Raw genomic sequence first — 22,788 nt, 5'->3', positions numbered from 1 at the left:
AAGTAGTTCAATATTAAGAAAATCTGCTGCCCCTGGAGTCCACTTTTCCAGAAGATCCCATTTAAGAACCAAAACCATTTCCTTCAAATATGTAATGTCAAGATGTAACGTGGCTCCTGTGTATCAACTTGGGAGAACAGACAAAAGAACTTTTATACAAGAGGCAGAAATTCAGCCCCTAACAATTTTATTCTACAGCTATGTAACTCAGAGAGGCCTGTCATCTCTTCTTAGCAGGATACAAGCAGTGTCACTTCAGATGCTGCTCAGATGTCACAGCTTTGTCCACCTTACACGGCATCTGTCATAGACACACGTATGCATCAGCAGCTGGATTACAGATGCCTCATAGCTCCCTGGCTCAGCTGTGCAGCTCTGGTGCAGAACTGCCTGCCTCTTGCCATGCTACCACGAGAGCTGTGATTGCACCAGGCCCGAGCAACCAGGGGGTGGCTGTCTCAAATCACAGCTGACCTTTGTGACTCTTGTCAGGATGCCAGTACTGATGGCACACGTTGAGAAAATTTAAAGTTCCTATTCAAGACTGGCAATGTTGAAATATACGATATAATTATAGTTGGAGCATAAGATATGACATAGAAATTACTTCCTGAATAATGGAAATTACTTAAGATGAGCAATGGAAATATAGATTATCTACTTGAGCTAATCTAGCTTGGAAAAAAAACCCAACAACCAATAGTCACCTTAGAAAGCTAATTTAAACCACGTTTAAGTTACCATACCTTTATTATTACAATGCATACCCGTGCAGGGTGTTGTGTTTTGTTACACACTATAAGCTCCTTCTACTGCAATGCATTACAAGAAATATTTTCTGTCATCACTTTTTGTGGCTTAGAACACAGAAAAGTTCTTCAGTACAGCACTTCAGGTTCTCTTAGTTTTCCACTGAAAACACGTGGATTTTAGTTAATGAATAATGTGGAACACAGCTACTGCAACTCTTGTTACCACAGGCAAAGTATGAAATAGAGGTTTTCTAATATGAAAATATTTTTTATAAGATGACAATGGCTGTTCTCACCAGAAAATTCCACAATGTAGTAACATATTGCAGTCTTACACCAATGATAGTAGGAACATAATTTTTAATATTCAGAAAATAAAAATTATACTAATATACGCCATTCTGAAAGAAATTATGACAATATAGGTGAAACCATGTTTCACAGATACATGATTGAAGACAGCATTTAATAGAAAATGCCTGCAAATCATGGATTTTCAGGATAATTGTCTAACCCTATCTCATTTTACAGACTGGAGCTTGGTAAATATTGAATGTTTCTCTAGCATGGGACTTCAAATGCATGCATTGCTGGTCTCAACCTCTCCTTGCAGATTGTTTGAGTATCCTCCTGGGTACTCATTAAAAAAAAAAAAAAAAAACAAAACTGTCTGAAACAATAAAACTGCTCATCTTTAGCTTTTCTGTTTCTGCCTTTTGCTTGATCGCCACATAATTGTGGGAGGAGACTTTTACCACTGAGGAGGGAAGAAGCGGTTCCTCAGCAGACTTTAGCCTCTCCTCCCTTTACTGTCACCCTAGTAGAGAGATATGCATCTAAGCATTCAACTTCTGCTTCCTAGCTGGAAATCTGCTATTTTGCTCTCACAGGCTTTTTGCAATGTTTCCCTAGTGACTGATGCTGTGCATTGCAAATGTCTGCCTCCTGGAGCTGCCAAAGCCTGCTCTGAACCTCTGAATAGTCCTGGCACTGGTTAATTCTCGTCACTTCCTGTCACAGCCAGCCATGGGAGCCGTTGAGTAGCTCATGGCAAAGGAGCAGGTTTACAGTATATGTTATTCAATATTAACAACAATGTAATGGATTCATGGCTTGAAAATTATCATGATGCAGATTAAATCAGATTCTCCTTTCTCTCCTCATGTGCTTGACACAAAACTCTTCTTACTTTGGGACAGGAAAGGGAATTGTCAAAGGGGAGGGGAGGGAGAGAACAGGGGAAGGAAAATCCTTAACTTTAGAGGTACACTTTTCATTCTCAGCTTGTATCTGAGGTATATAGCACTTAGTTTAGTAATAGCAGACACTGTCTGCCATCAGCTCCTCAACATGGCAGGACAGAGATTTCCTATTAATTGTATGAAATCTTGAAACTTATTCCATATAATATTGATTTGTGTAAGGCTATTCAGAACCGACTTCGTTGTTATTCACAGTGAATGAGTGTGTAGGACAGGACTTGACAGAGAAAATGTATCAGGGAGGAATTAGCAATACCATCAGAGTCGGCTGTATCAGTCCCAGCAGACCACAGAACCCTGTTCTGGGCTCCAGCTTCATATGCTGTTACACCAGATCTCAGTAAACTGCTCACTTCCGATGACAGACCAACAGCCCGAACTAAATGGTAAAACTTCTATATAGTATATGGGGGTGAGATTTTACCCATTTAACTATTTTCTTACCTTGGAATTTTTAATATACTAATCCTTCCACTAGATGTTGCAGAAATATAAGTGACAATTTTTACCAAGGGTTCTTTTGCATAAGGAAGATTTATAAAGCAATGTAATAGTCTCACGTACCTGGTTATCATGGTCTGACTAGGTAATTAGTAAAACATCTCCTCTGATGTGTTGTTTCTCATGATTCTAGTAATTCTAGTGAAACTAAATTCATTCTAATAATACCAGCCCAAATGTGTCTACCAAATATTAGTGGAACTGTATGGGTATGTTATAGTATTTAAAGCATGGGATTCACAAGTGATGCACCTTGAGTCACTAGGCACCAGGAGCATAAATCTGTATTTATCATGCTTCAGTGACAATACTCTGCTGTATGTCACTGTTTCCAGTTTTAGGTTGTCATTCTTCTGTAAAGTCTTGAAACAGCCTTGAAGTTGCTAGCAGACAACATGGTAATTCTTTGACTCCTTTGATAAAAGGATTTTGACTAGGAAGACCCAGCAAGGTTACTCAACATGACAAACACTACAAGATTTTCAGTGATTCTGTGCAAATATACCAAAACTAAACAACTACACTATACATACATACATACACACAAAAAAGAAGATGCCCAAAAGATCTTTTAGCTGTAAAAATCCATATTCTAGACAGGTAAAATTGTTCCAGTTATGATGAGCTATCTTTGTTTTCAGAAAGCTTTTATTTTGCCCAAGTCTCAATTGCACATATTCCTGCCATTTCCATATTGACATGACAGTGCAGTTCATACCTGTGCCTCAGGGATGTCAGTATCGAGTACGTAGTGATAATTCAGTCTTTGCTCCAACACCTTCCCCCCCTTCTTTTTTATTTTGGTATCTGAATATTTACCCTTCCAGTTGGCAATTTTTGTGATACTCAGAGCTAAAAACCTTTGCAGAGGCTGCTTTTAGGGCAGTTATAAGCTAATGAAAACAAGGTAGTAAAGAGTCCAGGAAGGGAATAAAATGCCCAGAAAGATAAGGAAAAGGGCTGCTGTGACCTACTCAGTTTTCGCAAACTTAAGGTATGTGACTATGTTAATAAGTGTTCCAGCTTCTTAACATCCCCATAAAAAAACCCAACACAGTAATAATTAGAAAACAAGTTTCCTTTCCCATTTTGCCTTGGCACTTCACCATCTCTTCTCTATTAACTGCTCTCTTCATTTGTTTGCTCAACCTCCTCTCTTGAGCAGATAAAAGGGTTTCATTAAAGCAAAGCTAATGCTGTCAATGGCAGGATAGCTGCCAGCCCTGGTGGTTATAGTAAGTCTACTAAGCTGACCTAAGCATGCTAATACTTCAGAAATCCATTCTATTCACAGCAGTCCTTTGCAAATATTCCTTTATCACATATGAGAAACTAAGTTATGCAATTCAAATGAGTAACAAAAGACCAGACCCGAGGCTTCACCTTATCTCTGTATGCACACAGTTCTGTCCTAAGAGAAGCAGCAGTATCCTATCAATTGTAACCCCTGCTGTATCAGAAGCACTTCTTAAGACTACAGAAAGGTCTGTCAACAGCTTCTTGAAAGTATTCCTTTTCAGAGACTACTGAGAAGAAACCAGCACTGGACCATCAAAACAGAACATTTTTTTTCCCAAAGATTTCCTGCCACAGCCCATCTGCAGAGCAGATGTTCTAAACCTATATGAAGGCCATCTGTTATACCCATGTAGTATAGTTTAGCTCTAACTTAGCCAGAGTTAAAAAAAAAACAAACAACAACCAAAAACCACCCCCTCAAAAAAAGCCAAACAAAAAACCAACAAAAAAAAAAAACCCAGATCAACCAGATCCTACAAATCACTGACATTTTATGTCACTGCCATAATACTTACTATGGTAGAAAATACATTGAAGAGTAACAAGGTAACAGGACTAGTTGGCATCAACACTTAAAGTAAAAACCTTTATCCTCCTTAATATCATTTGCCTTTCTTCAGAGCTACCAGCTCCAGCTATTACTTCATGTTTAATTGAAACAAAGTTTTCAGTACAACACCACATTGAATGTTCATCTCTTACCATAAGAGAACAAATGTCTAGCAGTAGCATAGTTTCAGCTCAACAAAATTCATGGGGAAAAAAAATAACCTATGAGGCTTCTAAAAGAAAAAAAAAAAAAAAAAAAAAAAAAAAAAGAGTGCTCACATCAAAAAGAGATTTATCTTAATTCTTCTTTCTTGAAAGATTAATGTAATTGTTTAGGTAATGTAATAAATGGGGGGATGTAGGCATGGGAGAGAGAGGGCACCATTCTCATGTCTAATAGCAAACATGAATAAATCATGTGGTTTATTGAGTAAGGGCACATTTACCTGAGAGCTGCTGTCAGGCAAGCACAGAAATGATGGTGGAGTAGTCCCATGGCATTATTTCTCCAGCCATTTAGGATGACCATAATAGAAAACATTGGCTAGCAGCAACTGATTTTTCATTCATTCTCCGTTTTCAGGTTTTGCAAAGGGTACTGGAGACCTTACTTGTTCTGGTTGATTAAAAAAAAAAAAAAAAAAAGAAAATGAAAAAATAAAAATAACCCATACAGATAGAAAAATAACAAAAGGACCACGGTTCTGTGAATAGACAGGATCATATTTTAAATTCAAAACCTAAACTGTCCCAATAATGGGAAAAAAACCACCAAAAACAACACCTCATCTTTTTTAAAGGTTTAGTAGAGAAAAACTGATCATACACATGCCCATTATTATGGGGAGACTGTGCACACCAGCTACTCCAGCAAGGCTAATATGCATCAGCCATTTTGCACAGAAACAGAAAACAAACCAGCCTTTCTGCTTCCCCAAGGAAAAAGAAATTACACTGAAGCCACCCACAGCAGGTGGCAAACGTGATGCTTAGCCATAGCTTGTGGTGAAGCCTTCAAATAAAGGACAGCTTGGAATTTAGTAATGAATTAGGCTTCTTCACAATCATCTGAGCATACCTGTAAGCAATTCTCCTGTATTATTTCATTAGTTTATGTCATATCCTTGCAGGGCAAAACTACTTATACTAGATAACAGAACACCCTGCAGAACTATTCTCACACAGCTCGCTTCTGCTTTTCTGCTGCATGGGAACACCCGCTTGTCAGAGAACAGAAAATAAAGATGAGTTAGAGCATGAGGAAGCAAAAGAAATGCTCTCCTGTGAATAAATTTACATTACACAAGAGAAATATCACACTTTTTCAGTAAACATTCTTAGGATCTCATCTGAATGAGATGTGATGCTGGTTAATGCACCCACTTAATGAAGCAGAAAAGATCAGTCTGCCTCTAAATTCACATCTAAGCTGTTTTATACTGTAACACTGGGTATTTCTGCATTTTTATTTTTTAAGCTTATGGAAAAACACATGAATTAAGGACCTTAACAAAAAAGGTCTGACACAAAAGATGATTGAAGGTAATAAAAAAATAATAATAAAAAAAAGGAAAAGTACATTTGGTGTATTTCACAGATTCTTCTCTGATTTCCTCTTGCTACCAAATGATTCCCCTTGTGGTAAAGACCTGCTAGGAAAGGACTGTGTGCAAAGCAGCTCATGACATCTGCCCTCCAACTTATGTTTGCACAAAAAATGGTATTTTTTTTGTAACAAAAAAAAAAAAAGAAATTGGTATTTTTCAAAAAAATAAACATGCAAATAAAAAAAACCCAACCAAAACCAAAACCCAAAACCTGTCATCATTTTTTTCCTATTATTGATTACTAGCTCTAGGTACAACCAACACATAAAGCAAGCAAGAAAATCATTATTTCATAAGAAATTTATAATATTTTTGTGCACAGCTGTTGATTTATATAAGTGGACTTTATACTGCTAGGCAATGTGATTAATATACCAGAAAAGAAGGTAAAAAGTAGATCAGTGATACAGAACAATGGTTCTTCAACTCAGTACACCTCTCTGCCTGTGATTTGGAGAATAACATTCACTCATATTTTGAAGCACTAAATAACAATGTAACGAGATGTAGAAGAATTATTAGACATTATCCACCCTTGATCTTTACACAAAATTCCCATGACATCTATAGGAATTCCACAGCTGTACAAAACAGAATAAGGTCCATGGCAAACACAGGTTTCAGGATTTGCTCTTCAATAAATATCACAAGCATGAGAGACAGCAGATGTTAACACTTTATTTGTTTTGAACACATAAAGATTATCTCTCGGAAACAATTCTTTTAGAGCCATCTTGTGGGGAAAATAAGCCATTTAAACCAATATGTGTACTGTCCTTGGTTTTCTACCAAAGACACACCACTGTTCAGTATGACATCTTCTAGTACTCTTTTAAGAAAAATAAAAAATAAAAAAAAGTCTTGGTCACAAAGTAAACTTTATACAACATTGTTTAAATCACTGGAACATGAAAAAAGTGCTTTTCTGATCTATCATGTGATAAAATTATTGGTTCTAGATAGTAAAAAAATATATATCACTAAGTTAAAGATGTTATTTTTCTGACGAATGCTTTCAGGCCAGATTCTGTTCAAACTCCACACAACTGCAGACCACAAAAAAAGTGCAACAACCTAGAGAAGCTAAGTTTTTTTCAGAGCTTGCCTGGCCAAATTGAATAATTCAATCTAAGTAAAATGGGGTAACCCCCATTTCCAAATACAGTAATAGATTCAGCTCAAAGCTGAAAAGTTTTTCTTAACATCCCCAGCACTGCTATTTATTTTACACTTTGGTAATCTTCTGCTACCTCTGAAGGACTTTACACCAGTTGTTTATGAATAACTCATAAAACAACAGTTTTCTGTTTGTATACAGTTACCTGAAGTACAGGGTTGGGCAGGCATTTCAGAATAGTTGAAAGTCATGATGCAGGCTTCAGTTCCCTAGAGCAATCAAACATCGGCTGCTGCTTGATCTACGTGTCTTCTCTACAAAGCAAAGCACCTAAACTTTATCCTAGAGAACAAAAGCTCACACATAGCCCATTTTTCCTACTTGGTTTTAAGTTTTGCCCTACTAAAATACTTCACTTACATAGAACAATAAAATGTATCACATCACATTTATCCACTATGCAATTATCTTCTATTAATACAAAAGTGAAACAGAATATCACAGAATGCTTTTGCAAAATGCACAATCAAGAGGTGTCACAGAAATATGCACTTTTTGGAACTGTTACAATCAGCGAATGATTTAGACTAGCAGGCACCTCTGTTATTTATTTAAAAAACAAAAATTAAAGAAATTTGACAATGAAAAGGTCCTATGGTAACCAAAGCCTCTGACAGCGGTAACTAAACAGAACATACTGGTAGCCAGACATATAACCAGACAATTTTGCTACTGCAAACACGAGTACATAAATTTTTAATTTTACACTTTTACCAAATTTTGGGTGAAGACGGTGCACATGTGTGCTCACAGCTTTCCTTCCTTCTGAAAGACGACAAGATCTGCTTCCTCCACGACCTCTTTAAACTTTGGAAAGGAGCCCTGACTCAGGGGCACTCGCCTTAATGAGATTTTGGATTTCTTTGAATTTTGGATGTTCCTTATCAGCTACTAGCTGCAGCAATATAGCTTCACTAGTAGTAACTATAATTCCAGTGCGAGCAAGACGCTGAAAGAGAAAAGAGCAGAAAAAGAGTAGCAGGAGATACTTGCAATGTGAGTAAGTACACATTTTGTAAAGACGACAGATAGTATTTTTAAAAACATTTCTTATTAACAAAACATTGCCAATTCCATTCCTGCATAACTAAGCAGTGTTGTTTATAAAGATAGGATGGAAAGCGAGTGGTTTTAGACTTTACTGAGGAAAAAGCCTGCCCTGGATTACCAATAAGACTTCCTACTTGGACTGGATTCTTTCTCCATGTGCAACGCAATATGCAGAAAGCCCACCTCTGTTACATAAACAAGCCTTTCCCTTTGCATGGTCCAGAGGATAGCCTTCTTCACCTCTCATACATATTTGAGAGGCTTGATGAAAAAGAAAATGGCAAGGACAAATCTAAAGGCATTAAGCAAGAGTAACAGTTTCTCTTTCAGGGCTTGTTATGTACTAGTACTTCCATCCTTGAACTACACAGCGTGGTAGTACTAATCACCTCACGGGACAGAACAAAAAGCTCTTCTACAGACCTTATAAATCATACTAGCACAACAGCAGCTCCTTTTAATGAACATCTCATTACAGCCTCAGTAAATCCTGAGTTAGTTCTTGGGCTACAGAACGAAAAGCATCAACTGTGTAGAAAGTAAAAATGAAAGAGGTCTGCTAGATCTTTTAAGTGTGTAACTAAACAGATCAATCCTTCGTGTAGCCTAAGTCACAAGACTAACGGCAAAGGTTTTGGACTTTTAAGACTGTGGTTGTTGCCTACATAGCAAAGTAAAGACTGACCATCCCCTGGGCCCTATCAGCTTCCCAACAATTGTACAGATTCACTGGCAGTAAAACTCTTCATGAAGCCAGCTTTCCCTCTATCATCCTCTATTCAGCTGCATGCTTCACCAAATCTAATGGGGTCCTTAATAGCCAAAAGAGGGCAAGAGGCAGAAAATACAGATACATATGCCTTCAGAAAGGTTTCAATTGCTATCACTAAAGAAAATAGAAGCTCTTTCTAGGGCAGACACAGATCACTGTTTAGCTGACCAATTACAAAACAACTGATGGGGGAAGTTCTTAACTGTAGGGAACCAGTAATGTGTATGTAACTACAGTCTATATAGTGTAAAGTAGAAATGCTAGATTTACCCATCAATGGCTTCTTGTTTGCAATAACGGCAGTAAGCCTTGCAATATTTTAAGACAAAACAGATAGCTTTCCCAGCTCTCATATTCTGCACAATGGCGCATTTGTTTAAAACACATACACAGTCAAAAAAAAAAGGGAAAATCACTATGAAGTATTATGTCAATGTTTGAGATGTACTCTTCCAGGAACACAAGTTTTTGATTTTAACTAGTATGGATGAGGGAAAAAAAAAAAAAAAGAAGAAAAAACAAACAAAGACTTTTAAAGAACCTTGCCTTCTGAGAAATGTTGACTGAAAAAAAAAAGAGAATATTTTCTCTTTAGAAACAAAACATACCCTAACATGTCAAACAGGCTAGCATTAGCTTACACTCTACTTCTAGGACTAGGTATAATTTATATAGTTTTGAGATTAGTAGGAATGAAGAGATGCACATTCTAAGCATACTGGATGGCTTCCAAGGAAAGGAAAGGTTTTATTTTTCAGTCTTTAACATGAATAAAAGCAGTGTGAGTGTGCTGCATCCACACTGCAGGAACAAATAGGAGAGATGCAGAACAGCAAAGACCCAGCAGGAACAGACTAAACTGGCGCAATCCAAGACAGCGACACAAGGCATCTTTATCAGATAGGGCAGAGATTAAGAACAGCCACAACCCTGTCCAGTTGGGTTGAATTATTTCAATGGAAATTTTGTTATTTTTTGTTTCTGGGGTTGTTTGTTTTTTTGTTTGGTTGGTTGGTTTTTTTTTTTTTTTTATTGCAAGTTTTTGCCAGCTGTCATTTTTAAGTCCACAACAGAAGCAGAGATAATAATTCTTCATGGTCACCCAGGCAGACATGAAAGTTTGGCTATCAATTCAAACTGCACTTCCTTGTACATCTGTTCTATGTTCAGCACCAGCACCATCTAAACACATTTTATGTGAGGAGAAATGTGGAGAACTGAAGAGGCAGGTGGGACTAGGTAGGATTTATTTGAGGTTGCTGAAGAAGATGTTTGTTATCACTGCAAGGTCGCTCTTTATCACTCTTGAAAGGTCACTGTGAATAGAGAAGGGCAGTTTCACTGGGAAAAGGTAAGTATCACACCCTTTTCCCAGAGAGGTAGGGAGAAAGATCCAGGGACCTTGGATCCAAACTTCACCTCGGCTTACCAGGTATGGAGCAAGGCTGAACAAGAGACAATGTCAGACTCACCAATTAAAAGAACATGATTGGACCTGTCAGCTGTATGGTGAGACTAAAGCAGGATTACCCAGTGCTCTGGTATTTTACCAGCTTCCTCAAGAAACCTATTGCCACAGCCCATGAGGATTACTGACATGCCTAGTACATGTGTCCCTTTCTCCTGGCCTCCTGCTCACAGGCAAGCTCACCTCTTGCCCACTCTAGCCCAGATACCCCATAGCATTTTTAAGAAAGGGTTTACTGCACAAAAGGGAGACAATGTTGGCACACACAGCCACGGCGTAGAAGGAGAAGACGGTACCATAAAACCGGCTGGGTCATCAACAACAAACCAGCAAGTGTTCTACAACTTGTATTTTAATGCTGACTATTAAGGAACCACAGTAAAATATTTTGTGTTTGGTGAAAAAAAAAATTGCAAAGACATACTAAAATGTTGCTTAAAATTGACCAATTTGCCTGGATTACAGCTTTTGCAACCAACCACACTTTTAAGATGATTCATACCTTTCTGACTAGAAAGAAAAAACAAGCTGGTTAGTCACTGCTTTAACCTCTATTACACCGAACCAACTTCTACACTTGAAGACACAGTATGATCATCAAGCGTACAAATAAATATATAATAAAGCAAACAGATTTCAATTTTTTTATATTTTTTGTCTACTGCTGCTCCTGCAAGACACTGACTTGAGACGTCCATGATTTCAGTAATTCCTGCATTCTGTGTGTGTCACTATGCTTTATTTGATGGACAACATTAAGCTTCTATTTAACCAGCCATGGGTTTCATCAAATGCTATAATGCTGGTGATTCCCTTTAGCCTTTAATTCTCTTACTCACGAGAAACACAAGAAATCAAAAGTCTCCTCCATTATGAAAAAAAAAAAAAAAAAAAAGGCATCAAATGCTGTACCTATTAGTTTCAATTTCCAAATAACTGTTGTGGCCCAAGGCAAAAACTGCAATACTTAATGTATGTATCAGGTTCTGATTTCCAACAGGGATGCCTGTAGGCAAGTTAAAGTACACAATCAAAAAATCATTTGCATGAATTTGCTACCACATAGTTGTATGTGCTTTTAAATCTTCTTGTTACATTTATCACCACTTTCTCAACATTTAGATGAGCTCTTAGAAGGAGGGGGGAAAGTCTTTACTATAATCAGAGTCTTGAGATTAAGCTTTAATTTGCACTGATGAGGAAGAGCAGAGGAAGGGACAGACATATAGGAAGGAGCTCTGAACAGGATCACTCACTATGTTCCATGGCATTTTAAGGAATTTCAAGAGTAGAATACCGTTTGCAATAACAAACCCAAAAGCTCTGCAACACTCCTATTCTGCTGTACAGTTAACACTCTATGAGAAAATATCCTAAAATGATAATGGCTATACAGAGTAACCTAGATTGCACAAAACAATCACTTTGGAAATCCAAGTGTCCCAAACTGGGTTCCACATATTTAACCATAATTTTGGGGTGAAAAATAAGGCAGTAATACTTCTACTTCCTGGAATCTACTCTGAGAATCAGAGCATGCACCTCTTTTCCAGTCTACATTTGCCCACTGCTTACTGGCCTTAAAAATTCCTTCTTAGGTTAGCTTCCAATAAGGAGGTAAATTAACATACAGACCCAAGGTGGACAAAGCCTCTACTGAAGAAACCTACCTCAAGAGCAAACATTCTGTCCATCATACTTCTTGATGAGGTGGCATCAGCTACAATATGAACTTCCAGCCCTCTGCCGACTAATTCCAGTGCTGTTTGCTGGATGCAGACATGAGTCTACAGAGGAGAAATCAAATGCAAAAAACGCACCAAAAAAAATCATTATTATAAAACATATGCAGCACAATGCCAAAATTACAGTTCAAACATGTATTTTTCTACCCCTGACATTACTAAAGAGCTCAATGTGGGGTTTAAATGCCAAAGAAGCTTGAGACAAGAGCCTGTAAAGTATCACATTTCAAAGTTTATTATGAGATAATATCAAACCCATATAACAGTAATAATTTAATCTGTATAGGACATCTGAGCTCAAAGCAATATAAATTGACTTTTTTTTTTTTAGTAACAGAAAGCAATGCTAAATGCTACTGTAGGCCAACACACATTACCGTAAAACAGTACAAGAACGGCAGGGCACATACTTCTACTCCAAACAGGACAACGCTGCGGACTCCAGGGATCTCTGCTAAAGCTGCTTCAACTTCTGGCAACACCATTGAAAATTTTGTTTTAGGAAGTACAAGTTTAGCTCCTGTTAAATCAATTTCTTGCACAGTGCTGCCAAGACCTTTGGGATACTGTTCAGTTACAATAACTGGAATTCCTAAGAGCCGTGCACCTTGGAGCTGCAAGGGGACAGGGAGGGAAGTATGTAAGAAATTATTAAAGAACAATCATAGTAGCAAAAGCACTGTTATTACCTAAAGCTGAATAACCAGTAAACTGGCTGTGTATAATATAATGAATTTGCATGCGTGATCAAAAGTCACTACAAGAAATAAAGCAAACATACCAGTCGTTGGCCCACGCTGATGATATCACCAAAGTATTTGATGGCGGGTCGGAATCGCTCTTGCATATCACAGCAGAAAAACACAGTGCTTGAGGGCGTCAGGTTGCCCAAAGTTGTCATCTGAAAAACAAAATAAAGATAATGCTTTCCATGGGAGTAAAGACCCTTTCAGAAAAACAACAGAATGAGAAAAGTCTGCAAGAACTCTGTCAGGTTTATGCTAATTTAAGTCAAAATAGGAGAAAGGTTTTTCAAGCGTACCATGGTTTTGGTATGTTTACAAATTCAAATGAACAGCTGATACTGAGCAGTATGGTACAGACATCCATAGGGAATAAAGACTTAATTAGGTGGGAGACACAAGTTAATGTAAATGTACATGGAAACTTCTGAACTCTGAATGGAAGAGCATACTGCCTAAAGTACTGTAAAAATAAAACTTTTTTTTTTTTTTTTAAACAGGTTCCAACAACAAAATTACATTCCTCAAATTAATTTTTAAACCCACAACTCTTGGAATTGACATAAAATCAGGATAAATTAAAATTAAAATCAGACTTCTACTTGCTTTCAATACCGTGTGTTCATATATTTTCAACATGTTCATTATGTAATCAGTTTGTTTTGTCTATAACACCTTTTAGCACAAACCTGATGGAAGTCCAATGGCAGAGAAATTTGTCAGTAGTATGACCAAAAAGAAAATTAAACAGTCAAAGATGGCATTCTCTCACATCTTGAACAATGCTTTGTATTTGTATAAAATTACTTGTACTACCTGCTGAAGCAAAGGATAAGGCTTCAGCTGTAGGCTACAAAGAAAGCAAGCAACCACATACTATCATTTACTTGCAATGGAACTCAAGAGAACTTATATCCATTCAGAAGCTTCTCAGCAAACTGGTAAATTGAATAAACTGTTTCTGGGAAGTAGCCATTAATTGTAAACACCCCATTTTCTGCAGACCAACGCTGTGATGTTTTCAACTAAAAATTACAAAAACTGTACGATAGTGTATTTTGGAAGAGCAATGTTTACATGTCAAGGTTTTGGTAGTAAGGAAGGACTGCAGGGGTGGATATTGTGAGACGATGCTAGAAACTGCCACATGCTGGACAAGGCCAATACCAGCTAGGTTCAAGAAGGACTCGCCACTGGCCAAAGCCAAGCCCATAAGCAATGCTGGTGGCACCTCCATGATAATATAGTTGAGAAATGGGAAAAGTACCCAACACTGTGCAGCAGCAGCAGCTAGGAGACAGGAGTGAGAATATAGGAAACAACTCTCCAGACACCATTCTCAATGAGGAAGGAGCAGAAGGAAGTGCTCCAGACACCAGAGCAGAGATTCCCCTCTCCTCTTGCAGGACTCCACACAGATCCTTCACATCCACCACAGGGCATGTGGATGTGCCTGCAGGAGGCTGCAGACCTGTGGCCCCAATGGAGAGTAGCTCAGGCAGGTCTTCTGGCAGGACTTGTGACCATGTGGAGATCCACGCTGGAGCAGTTTGTTCCTTAAGGACTGCATCCATGGAAGTGACCCACACTGGAGCAGCCTGCTCCTGAAGGACTGCATCCATGGATAAGACCCCTGCTGAAGCAGTCTGTTCCTGAAGTATTGCACCCTGTGGAAGGGACCCACGCAGAAGTTTGTGAAGGACTATCTCTCATGGCAGACACCACACTGGAGCAGGAGAGGACTCTGAGCAGGAATGGCAGAGACAGTGTTAGGAACTGACTGCAACCCCATTCCCCATCCCTGTGTGCTGCTTGCAGGGACAAGGTAGAAAAGCCAGAAGTGGAGGTGAGCCTGGAAGAAGGCAGGGGTAGGTGGAAGGTGTTTTTACATTTGTTCTTATTTCCCATTTTCCTACTCTATTATTGATTGGTTAATTAATTAATTAACCCAAGTTGAGTCTGTTTTGCCTATAACAGTAACTGGTAAGTGATCTCCCCGTCCCTATCTTGACCCCCAAGCTTATTGTCATATTTTCTCCCCCTCTCCTGCTGGGGAAGGTGGGTGTGATAAAGCAGCTTAGTGGGTACCTGGTGGTTAGCCAAGGTCAACTCACCACAAGGGAATGTGGAATCCTTAAATATTAGTCCCAAGTCTTTCATTGCTTCACCACATGTGTGCCAAGTAAAACAATTTTGATCTCAATTTCCAAGGCTAAAAAACTGTACTAATGGCCTGTTCAAACTGTTGTGAAAGTTACTTGAACATTATAAACTGTAAATTCCCACACCTCTCACATTTAGTACACTACTACTGCTGAAACGGAAAATGCTCATAACCGCAGTGAGCAAAAATGCAATGCTGTTAATAACAACCAATTACAAAGGCAAATAGAGTAAGGACTGTAAAGCAGGTAATCTAACACTGGACCTACTGGTGCCACAGGAAAACAGAAGAGCATGACAACAGACATCAGGGGAAATCTTTGTCAGTACAAAGCTACAGCTGCACTGAAACAGGCTACCACAAGCGGCAAGATCTCCATCCTCAGACATTTTCAGCATTCAGCAAAATGACGGCTGATTTGATGAAGAATTGGCTTTGCATAGGAGTTAGAGAAGGCAGTCTCGAGATAGCTCTCCTAAACAATGCTTCTGAGACCCTATACTATGTAGTAAATAAGGTCTGGGATCAAGAATGCTTGAAAACAGAATACCGAATAACTGCCTTGCTCCTGAACATCATCCATGTGTTTGAACAATGCAAAAGCCAGTTGGTGGGAAGCATTAACATACAATTCAACATCACAGTGAGCATTCACAGTGACCCATTCTAACTCTAGCACTTAATACCATCAGTCAATCGTGACATTTAACTTTCCTATGGCTCAGAAGCAAAAATAGAGTAATTGGAATAGACAATATTTGTGAGTGCGCCTCCTACTCAGAAAATGTGTCATCTTGTCATATAGATGCTGAGACAAGCAAAGACCATTACTTCCTTTCAGAAATCATTTCACCACTTTTTTTTCTTAAATATCATTTTGAACTACTGTAGACCATCACTATAGAGTAATCTATGTGGAACTAGTTTACTGCCTTCGTGCACATCTACTTGTGTCAAGGCACTGGACGGCACTACTATCCTTAGCAAAGGAACAAGTAGGAAGACAGACCAGGAAGCCTTCAAGAAGCTGCACAGTCTGCCTCTACAGAAGGATCAACCAAAGGCTAATATTCTTCACAGATACCTTACCTGATCTCACCCATACGCAATATACAACACACAGAGCTCTTATACAATCCACCCTACATCTCTGTTACCTTTACCTTGCAGTGTTTTCCCACCCACACAGTACAGAGGTACATTATATATATATATATATATATATATATACACACACACACACACACACACACACACACACACACCATTTTGTTGTCACTTAGGAGCATTATTTCCAGTTCTGTCCATGCTGGATTTGAAATGCAAAAGCATCACCACCCTCTTTTGTGTGCATAACCATGCACAAACACTTATTACCATATCTCAAGACTCAAGATCCAGTCTCCCTCTAGTCCTCCCCCTCTGTATTTTAAAACAAATCAATATTTTCAGTCTTCCCTCCTACAACTCATTTTCATTGTCCTTCCAGTTGTGCTTTTCAAACAGCAGGCTAGAGCAAGGCACCCAATACCTGGGCATTGGGTGTATTTCTCTGCAGTATTTCTCTGCCTGTAACAGTTCCCAGCACTAGTAGACTCAGGTCAGCTCCCAGCCCCTGCGGGCCCTGTTCAATTTGTACTTTCCAGTATGCTATTTGCTCTTTTCATAATTGATGATACTTAGACTCTGATCCTCAAAATCAGCCCTTGAACTCTCCCTCATCTTTTATTTGCATAGTTGATTATGTCTACCTTAGCTCAGGAAGTGCTTCTACCTTTGTTGCTTCCATTTTGAACAGCATCTTATTTCACGTTTTTCTCCAGCTTGTCATGAAAAGCCTGAATTCTGCTCTCTCAGATGCTTGCAGCTCCTCCCAGTTCAGCATCTTCTGCAAAAAAAACAGTATTTGCCCTAAGTCTGGGCAATGAAATAGGTGGTGGAATATTAACAGACAGTGGATTTGGAACAGATCTTAGAGCCAAATTCAATATTATTCTCATTTGACAGTGAAGCACAGAGATAAAATGACTGCCTTTATAGCCAGGGAGCATCCTCAATACAGGCTTCCACTGAATCCATAATCCCATGTGCTTATGTCAAACATCACAGGGAGCTGGAACAAAAGGCTTATATCCGCTTTCCTCTATTGTCAAGTTGGTTTCATATGATTTAATTTATGCCTTCGGCTTAATACAACCAGCACTCTAAAATGAAGTTGAGTCAACTATAAATAAAAGCTCTCACAAAATCTAACACCATTAATACCTATGTTGAATTTTGTATTTATTTCTGATTAACTTGCAGTCTGAATCAAACTATGCCATGCACTTGTGGCAGAATACAAAGAAATCAGAAGAAATAGATGGCAAAACTAAAAATAAATAAATAAATCAACGCCTGCTGGTGTTACTTATAAAACCAGATGTGTAAAGGATGAGAGTGCAGCAGAAAGCAGTTTGAAATGAAGTTTCATAAATAGTAGGTAATGCAGGCCATAAATAAATTCACAGAAGTATCTGCTATGTATAAAGGAAAGTTTCCGTTCACTGGTTCTTCAGTGTACCACATAAATCCTACCACTCACTTGCTCTCAAAGCCATCCACCTCTTTCACAGTCTCACTGTGCCAGGAACATGGGGCACCTCCACCTCACATATGACAGTGAAAACTACGTCTGTCTGCATGGCTCCAGCACTGCACCATACCAGTGAGCTAGGAGGGGGGCAAAACTACATCCAGACAGCAAACCCCAGGCTGGCACGCCAGCACCTATTTACCTTCACCCAGAGAGGCAGGCTGGGCAATGCTGGTGATCCACCCCTCTCGGTCACCAGGACTTTCTCCCCTCCAGCCAAAAGTTATCCACAGCACAACCGGAACAGGTACATCAGACAGACACGTGACCTGATGCAGCTCTTCCACCCAGCTAGAGAAGTCATCTCTAGGACCTTGTCCAGACCAGGATTTTAAAGGTATGTTGTCACGAGTTACATACAGCTTTAAATCCTACTCTAGAAAAGGCCTAGGTGGGAAAGGACAGGTGTTTCTTCACATTTATTGCATCTCTGCTGATTATTCTTAATCATACAAAATGTGACTGTGACGAAGTACTGTAATTATAGAATCAGCTTTACAAAAATATTCACATATACTGGCTCTTTATCAGCAATTTCCCTGTGCAAACTTCAGGAAGTATTCAACATACAAAATGCAATTTTTTTCCCAGTATTTGTAATGAGCAAGTAAATGGAAGCAGAGAAATAATCCTAGGTGGCATCACTAGTCACATTGTAAATTTCTTGCCAAGGTTATCCACAAAAAAAGGGAGAGAGGAGGACCTTGCAGTCTTGGTACTTTAAGGATGGCAACAACAAAAAGCAACTGACTACCAAAACATCTGAACATAGCAATATTAGATATGTGTAAAAAGAGTGTAAATCTGTATACAAGTACTTCTATTTTATTTGCCTTCTCTTTCAGCAAAAGTTTAGTGTCACTCTGCAAGCAGCTTTCTGCAAGAAACATATGCCTGAAACATCAACACGTCTTTTAAAAAAAAACCAACCCAGAACTACAAGTGCTTTTTCCAATGATATTAATAATTTCACCCTTTTAGCTCTAGTGTCTTAAGGTTACAAGTTTGTAAATGCAGAGCACAAATACTGCCTAAGTCACCTTGAAGTTATGAAAGCAACTGTGAAATAGCCTCTCTTGGGCATATATTCAAATGCTGCCTGACCTCCTCTATTACATGGCTGAAAGGAACATAGCTGTCCTGACTTTTGATACCTCTGAAGTGTTTTTCCCTACTGCTTCTCTCCTCCAAAGAAAGCTACAACAGTTACGGGGAAACATAACAGTTTTAGTAGTGCGATTTACTTGCATTTATAGTTAGAAGAGGTTAAAGTGGTCCTGCATTCCCCTGACCCGACTGTATTACTCTGTTAAGATTTCCATCCTTGAAAAGCAGATAGGCCCCTTTTTGCTAGTACTCAGGTTGCAAGTAAATGCCCTCCTCACCAGCTGGGAAAGACCAAAAGAGAAGTCTTCTGCACTGCAAGTCTGTGGTTGAAGAGTTTCAAGGGCAGCAGCCAAGCTGAACATCAGTGTTTACTGCATCCCACCACCCTGCCTAACGCTGGATGGCCATTGAAACTTCAGCTGTTTTGCACCATGACAGTAAAACCAAACAAATGTACGTGTATGAGCACAGTACAAAGGCACAAATATGACCGTAGAGAAAATACCCTGTACAGATCGAGCCTTGAATTGAGCTGAATGGAGTGGCTTGGCTTTCCAAGGGCAGTATACGGTGATTTCCTTGTGAGATTACTGCCCCTCTCAACTGCAGGGACAGGAAATTGAAACAGCCCCGTCAAACACCATTAATGCTGACATTTCTTTAGCTACTGCAACAAAAAGCATTCTTCTGTAACAGGTCTGCACAGGAATCAAAACAGAAGGACATCATTCCAGAGCTCAGGGCACTACTGCCCTAGGAGTTAAAATGCCATCCCTAGCTAAACGCATACTTGTATTTTATAAAGCACGCACATAAAAATACTGAAATTACTGTCTAGAGATACGGATTCTACTATCTGTGAATCTTAGTTTTAAACTAAATACATCTTTCTAAATATGAAAGTCTTATTACATCAGCAAGCAAAGGTTGTCCCTTTAGAAAGGGATGTTAAAAAGCGTGTTTCGACTATGACACATGCAGATGACAAACCTGTGTTAACTGCAGATAAAACATCGGGGGGGGGGGGGGCACATGAGAGTGGCAAGTGCATGAATCAATGTACAGAAAGTGAGTATAACCTTCCCATCAGTAAATCCTGAAGGTCTTAAAAAGCTCAGCTATGACTGTATCAGACCAAATGTTCCCCAAACAAGTGATCTCTGAGCACCTGCCGGTGGCTTAAGGCAAGCTCACTGACATCATTGCGATGTCTCCAGCTCATTCTCAGCTGCTGAAGCACATCAAGGAAGCAACTAAAATAATATACAAGTACCAACCTTTTCATATCAACAGTTGCTATTGTTCAGAATGTTAACAGTATTGGCAAAAGGAGATAATCAATTAGGCAATTCATGCATTAAGTACTGGTTCATCCTGAATCCCTGCAGTCAGTTGAAGCTGCATAGTGCATCTGCACCCTGGGAATGACAAATCCTTCTATGTCTCAACACTGACCTTTTACACACAGATGCACGTCCTGCTACGAATGCTCAGGCTGCATTTACAATTTTAGCGCAGAAGCCATCTGCAAGAGTCTTTACAGAGCAGTGATCTACACACACAAACAAAATTCTGACCTGCACCATTGTTATACACCCAGATTACACAAACTCTGTTTTTAAAATCCTTGCTGGAATTAATCAAGATATGCACCCATACCAATTCTCACTGCAGGCTGGAGAGACTGCCCTTTCCAGTGTCTCTGTCTGGGCACCCATCCATTCTGCTTCCAAGACACAAAGCAGAAAGGTTTCAAACAGTATTCTGAATGACGAATAATGACATTAATAACAAATGACAAGTTTCTAAACTAGTTTGGTGTTCTTAGCCACTCTTTCCATACACAGGACTAAGGAAAGGACAAAAAACTACAAAGGCATCCTTGATGTACAGTTTAAGTAAACAGGACACCTTGCGAGTTTACAGGCTCAAGACACTACAACCAATCAAGATCTACCACCAGCATGAATTAGACCGTTTTTGAAAACATAGAGAGAATGCCAGCAATGTTTCAGTCTTTATGACATCACTTTTTCAACTTAGTAATGTTGGCTCAACAAACTAAAACTTCTTAATTATAAATTGAGAAGAATGTTCTAAATTAAAACAGTAAGGACGTGGACATTTTTATTATTTTTAAGTCGACTTCCTTGATTCTGGAGAAAGGAAAAAAGGATTTTTTATTCTTCTAGTGCAACTACTACAGCACAACTGGCACAAATCTCCAGTGTACATGAAGATACCTTTGCATGAAACACGCATACTGTATCTGCCTGGCAGTCTGGTTTCCTGGTTTACGGCCGCAAAGCTATCAAGTTATGTACCTGTAAAACATAAAGAGCTTTTGTGGGCAAGAAACGATAGAGAAATCCTAGTCATTAAGAGCCATGAGACCGAGCCCTCGCAGAGCCCGCTTCACCGGCACCCTCCGAGCTTCCACCTAGGCAGCATTACCTCCGGTTAAAACCAACAGCACCAGGCGCCTGTTTTAAAGGAGAAGTATTGGTTACTTCTGCCACTCGTCTGCTTTCCCATTCATGCGGGCCAGGTAAGCTCTCACTCGCTGAAGGCAAAGCCCGGCTACCACACGCGTGCGGCGCAGAGCGCACCTGCCTCCCCTCCGTCGGAAAACTAAAGTTTCCGCGCACAAATAAGCGAGCGCGGCTTGTGGGGCCGTGCCCGCTGCTCCAGCGCACTTCGGGTGGGCTCCCCCGGCCGCCGCCGCCGTCCCGCTCGCTCCCCGGAGGACGGGGTGACGGCCGGGCAGACGCAGCCCGCGGCGGGACGGGGCCACCCCGCACACCTGTGGCGGCCGCTCTCACCTGTATCTGCAGCGGCACCAGGCGCACCTTGCAGCGCTCGTTGACCAGGAAGCCCTTGGGCAGGTCTATGTACTGGCTCCACTCCTCGGAGAAGAGCTGCACCACGAACTTGCGGTGCATGTCTATCTGGTCTCCGTAGAGGCTGAGGAACTTCTGGATCAGCAGCTCGTAGCCGGCGCCGTGCGGCACGCTGGAAGGCCGCGCGAAGACGGAGAAGCAGAAGAGGACGGGCACTGAGCCGCCGCCCGCCGGCGAGCAGCCCCCACCAGCCGGAGCACCGACCGGCTCCGCCGCCGCCATCTTCAGGGGCAGCCGCGCTCAGCTCTGCCAACTCGCTGCGGCCCGCTCCGCCGCTCCTCCTCCCGCCGCCTCCTCCCCCCAGGCCGGGCGGGCGGTGCCGGCGGCCCCCAATCCCGGCTGCTCCTGCTCCTCCTCCTCCTCCTCCTCCTCTCCATGGGGCCTGGCGCGGCCCCGCGAGCCCTCGGGGGTAGGCGCGCCCCCGGGGCGCCCCGGTCGGGCGGGCAGTGTGTCCGCCGCCGCTGCCGCTCTTCCGCGGAGGCCGGGTGCCCGCCCCTCCGGCGGGCGGCGGGAGGAGCAGATCTCTGTCCCCCGGAGGGGCCCGCCCGTGTCCCGCAGGGGAGCGCAGGCGGCGGCGGGTTCGGGCTTCTCCCCCCGCGGCGGCCCCGTCGTGGGTTCGGCGCGGCCGGCGGGCAGCGCGTCCTTCCCGGGGCGCGCCCGAACGCTGCAGGGCCGAGCGACGGCGATGGGGGGCTGGGAGCCGCGGTGCCCCGTAGGGAGGGCGCGGCGGCTGGCTGGCAGGCTGGCAGGGCGGGCGCGGCCGCGCACCGCGGGAGCTGGGGAGGAACCTGTTGATAACAGCTTGAAAGGTGCCCGGTTCTTTCAGCCGTGAGCTGGTCCGATCCTAGATCTAGATGGGGAACAGCTGCTCGCTCTACCGGTACCGAAACCGGTTGTGGAGTTTAACACGAGGCTTTTCTCGGGAATGTCAGTTTGTGAACAGATGCACGCCGAGTCTCCGAGCCAGCAATTGCACCCATAGATCAGCAGAAGTGAGCAGGATGCCGTGCATCCCCGCATCTCATTCTTCCCAGCTTCGTGTACTCTCTGGTATTTC

General features: G+C 41.0%; 1 protein-coding gene across 2 annotated transcripts; it reads right to left on the bottom strand.

Moving 5' to 3' along the window:
* Positions 1 to 6,632: 6,632 nt before the first annotated feature.
* ISOC1 (isochorismatase domain containing 1) lies at positions 6,633 to 22,020 on the bottom strand. Of its 2 annotated transcripts, none has more exons than XM_065661587.1 (5): positions 21,654 to 22,020; positions 12,964 to 13,083; positions 12,560 to 12,796; positions 12,108 to 12,224; positions 6,633 to 8,096 (listed from the first exon to the last, which is right to left on the bottom strand). In XM_065661587.1, the coding sequence occupies exons 1-5, from the start codon at positions 21,951 to 21,953 to the stop codon at positions 7,950 to 7,952; spliced, it is 921 nt and encodes a 306-aa protein (XP_065517659.1). In that variant the 5' UTR covers positions 21,954 to 22,020; the 3' UTR covers positions 6,633 to 7,949. The 2 variants fall into 2 exon arrangements, with proteins under 2 accessions (XP_065517659.1, XP_065517660.1); XM_065661588.1 differs by having other exon boundaries at positions 12,593 to 12,796; positions 21,654 to 22,019.
* Between the last annotated feature and the right edge of the window lie 768 nt (positions 22,021 to 22,788).

Source organism: Lathamus discolor, chromosome Z (assembly GCF_037157495.1).
Source record: "Lathamus discolor isolate bLatDis1 chromosome Z, bLatDis1.hap1, whole genome shotgun sequence".
In the NCBI taxonomy this organism is placed as follows: domain Eukaryota; kingdom Metazoa; phylum Chordata; class Aves; order Psittaciformes; family Psittacidae; genus Lathamus; species Lathamus discolor.
This window is presented reverse-complemented; position numbering and strand designations above follow the sequence as displayed.

Coding starts and splice junctions, on each gene's coding strand:
- ISOC1 (XM_065661587.1), bottom strand. CDS start 21,953: ATGGCGGCGGCGGAGCCGGTCGGTGCTCCGGCTGGTGGGGGCTGCTCG. Junction 13,084..21,653: donor TGGTGCCGCTGCAGATACAG/GTGAGAGCGGCC, acceptor TTTGTTTTTCAG/ATGACAACTTTGGGCAACCT. Junction 8,097..12,107: donor ACAGAATGTTTGCTCTTGAG/GTAGGTTTCTTC, acceptor TTTCTCTTTCAG/CGTCTTGCTCGCACTGGAAT.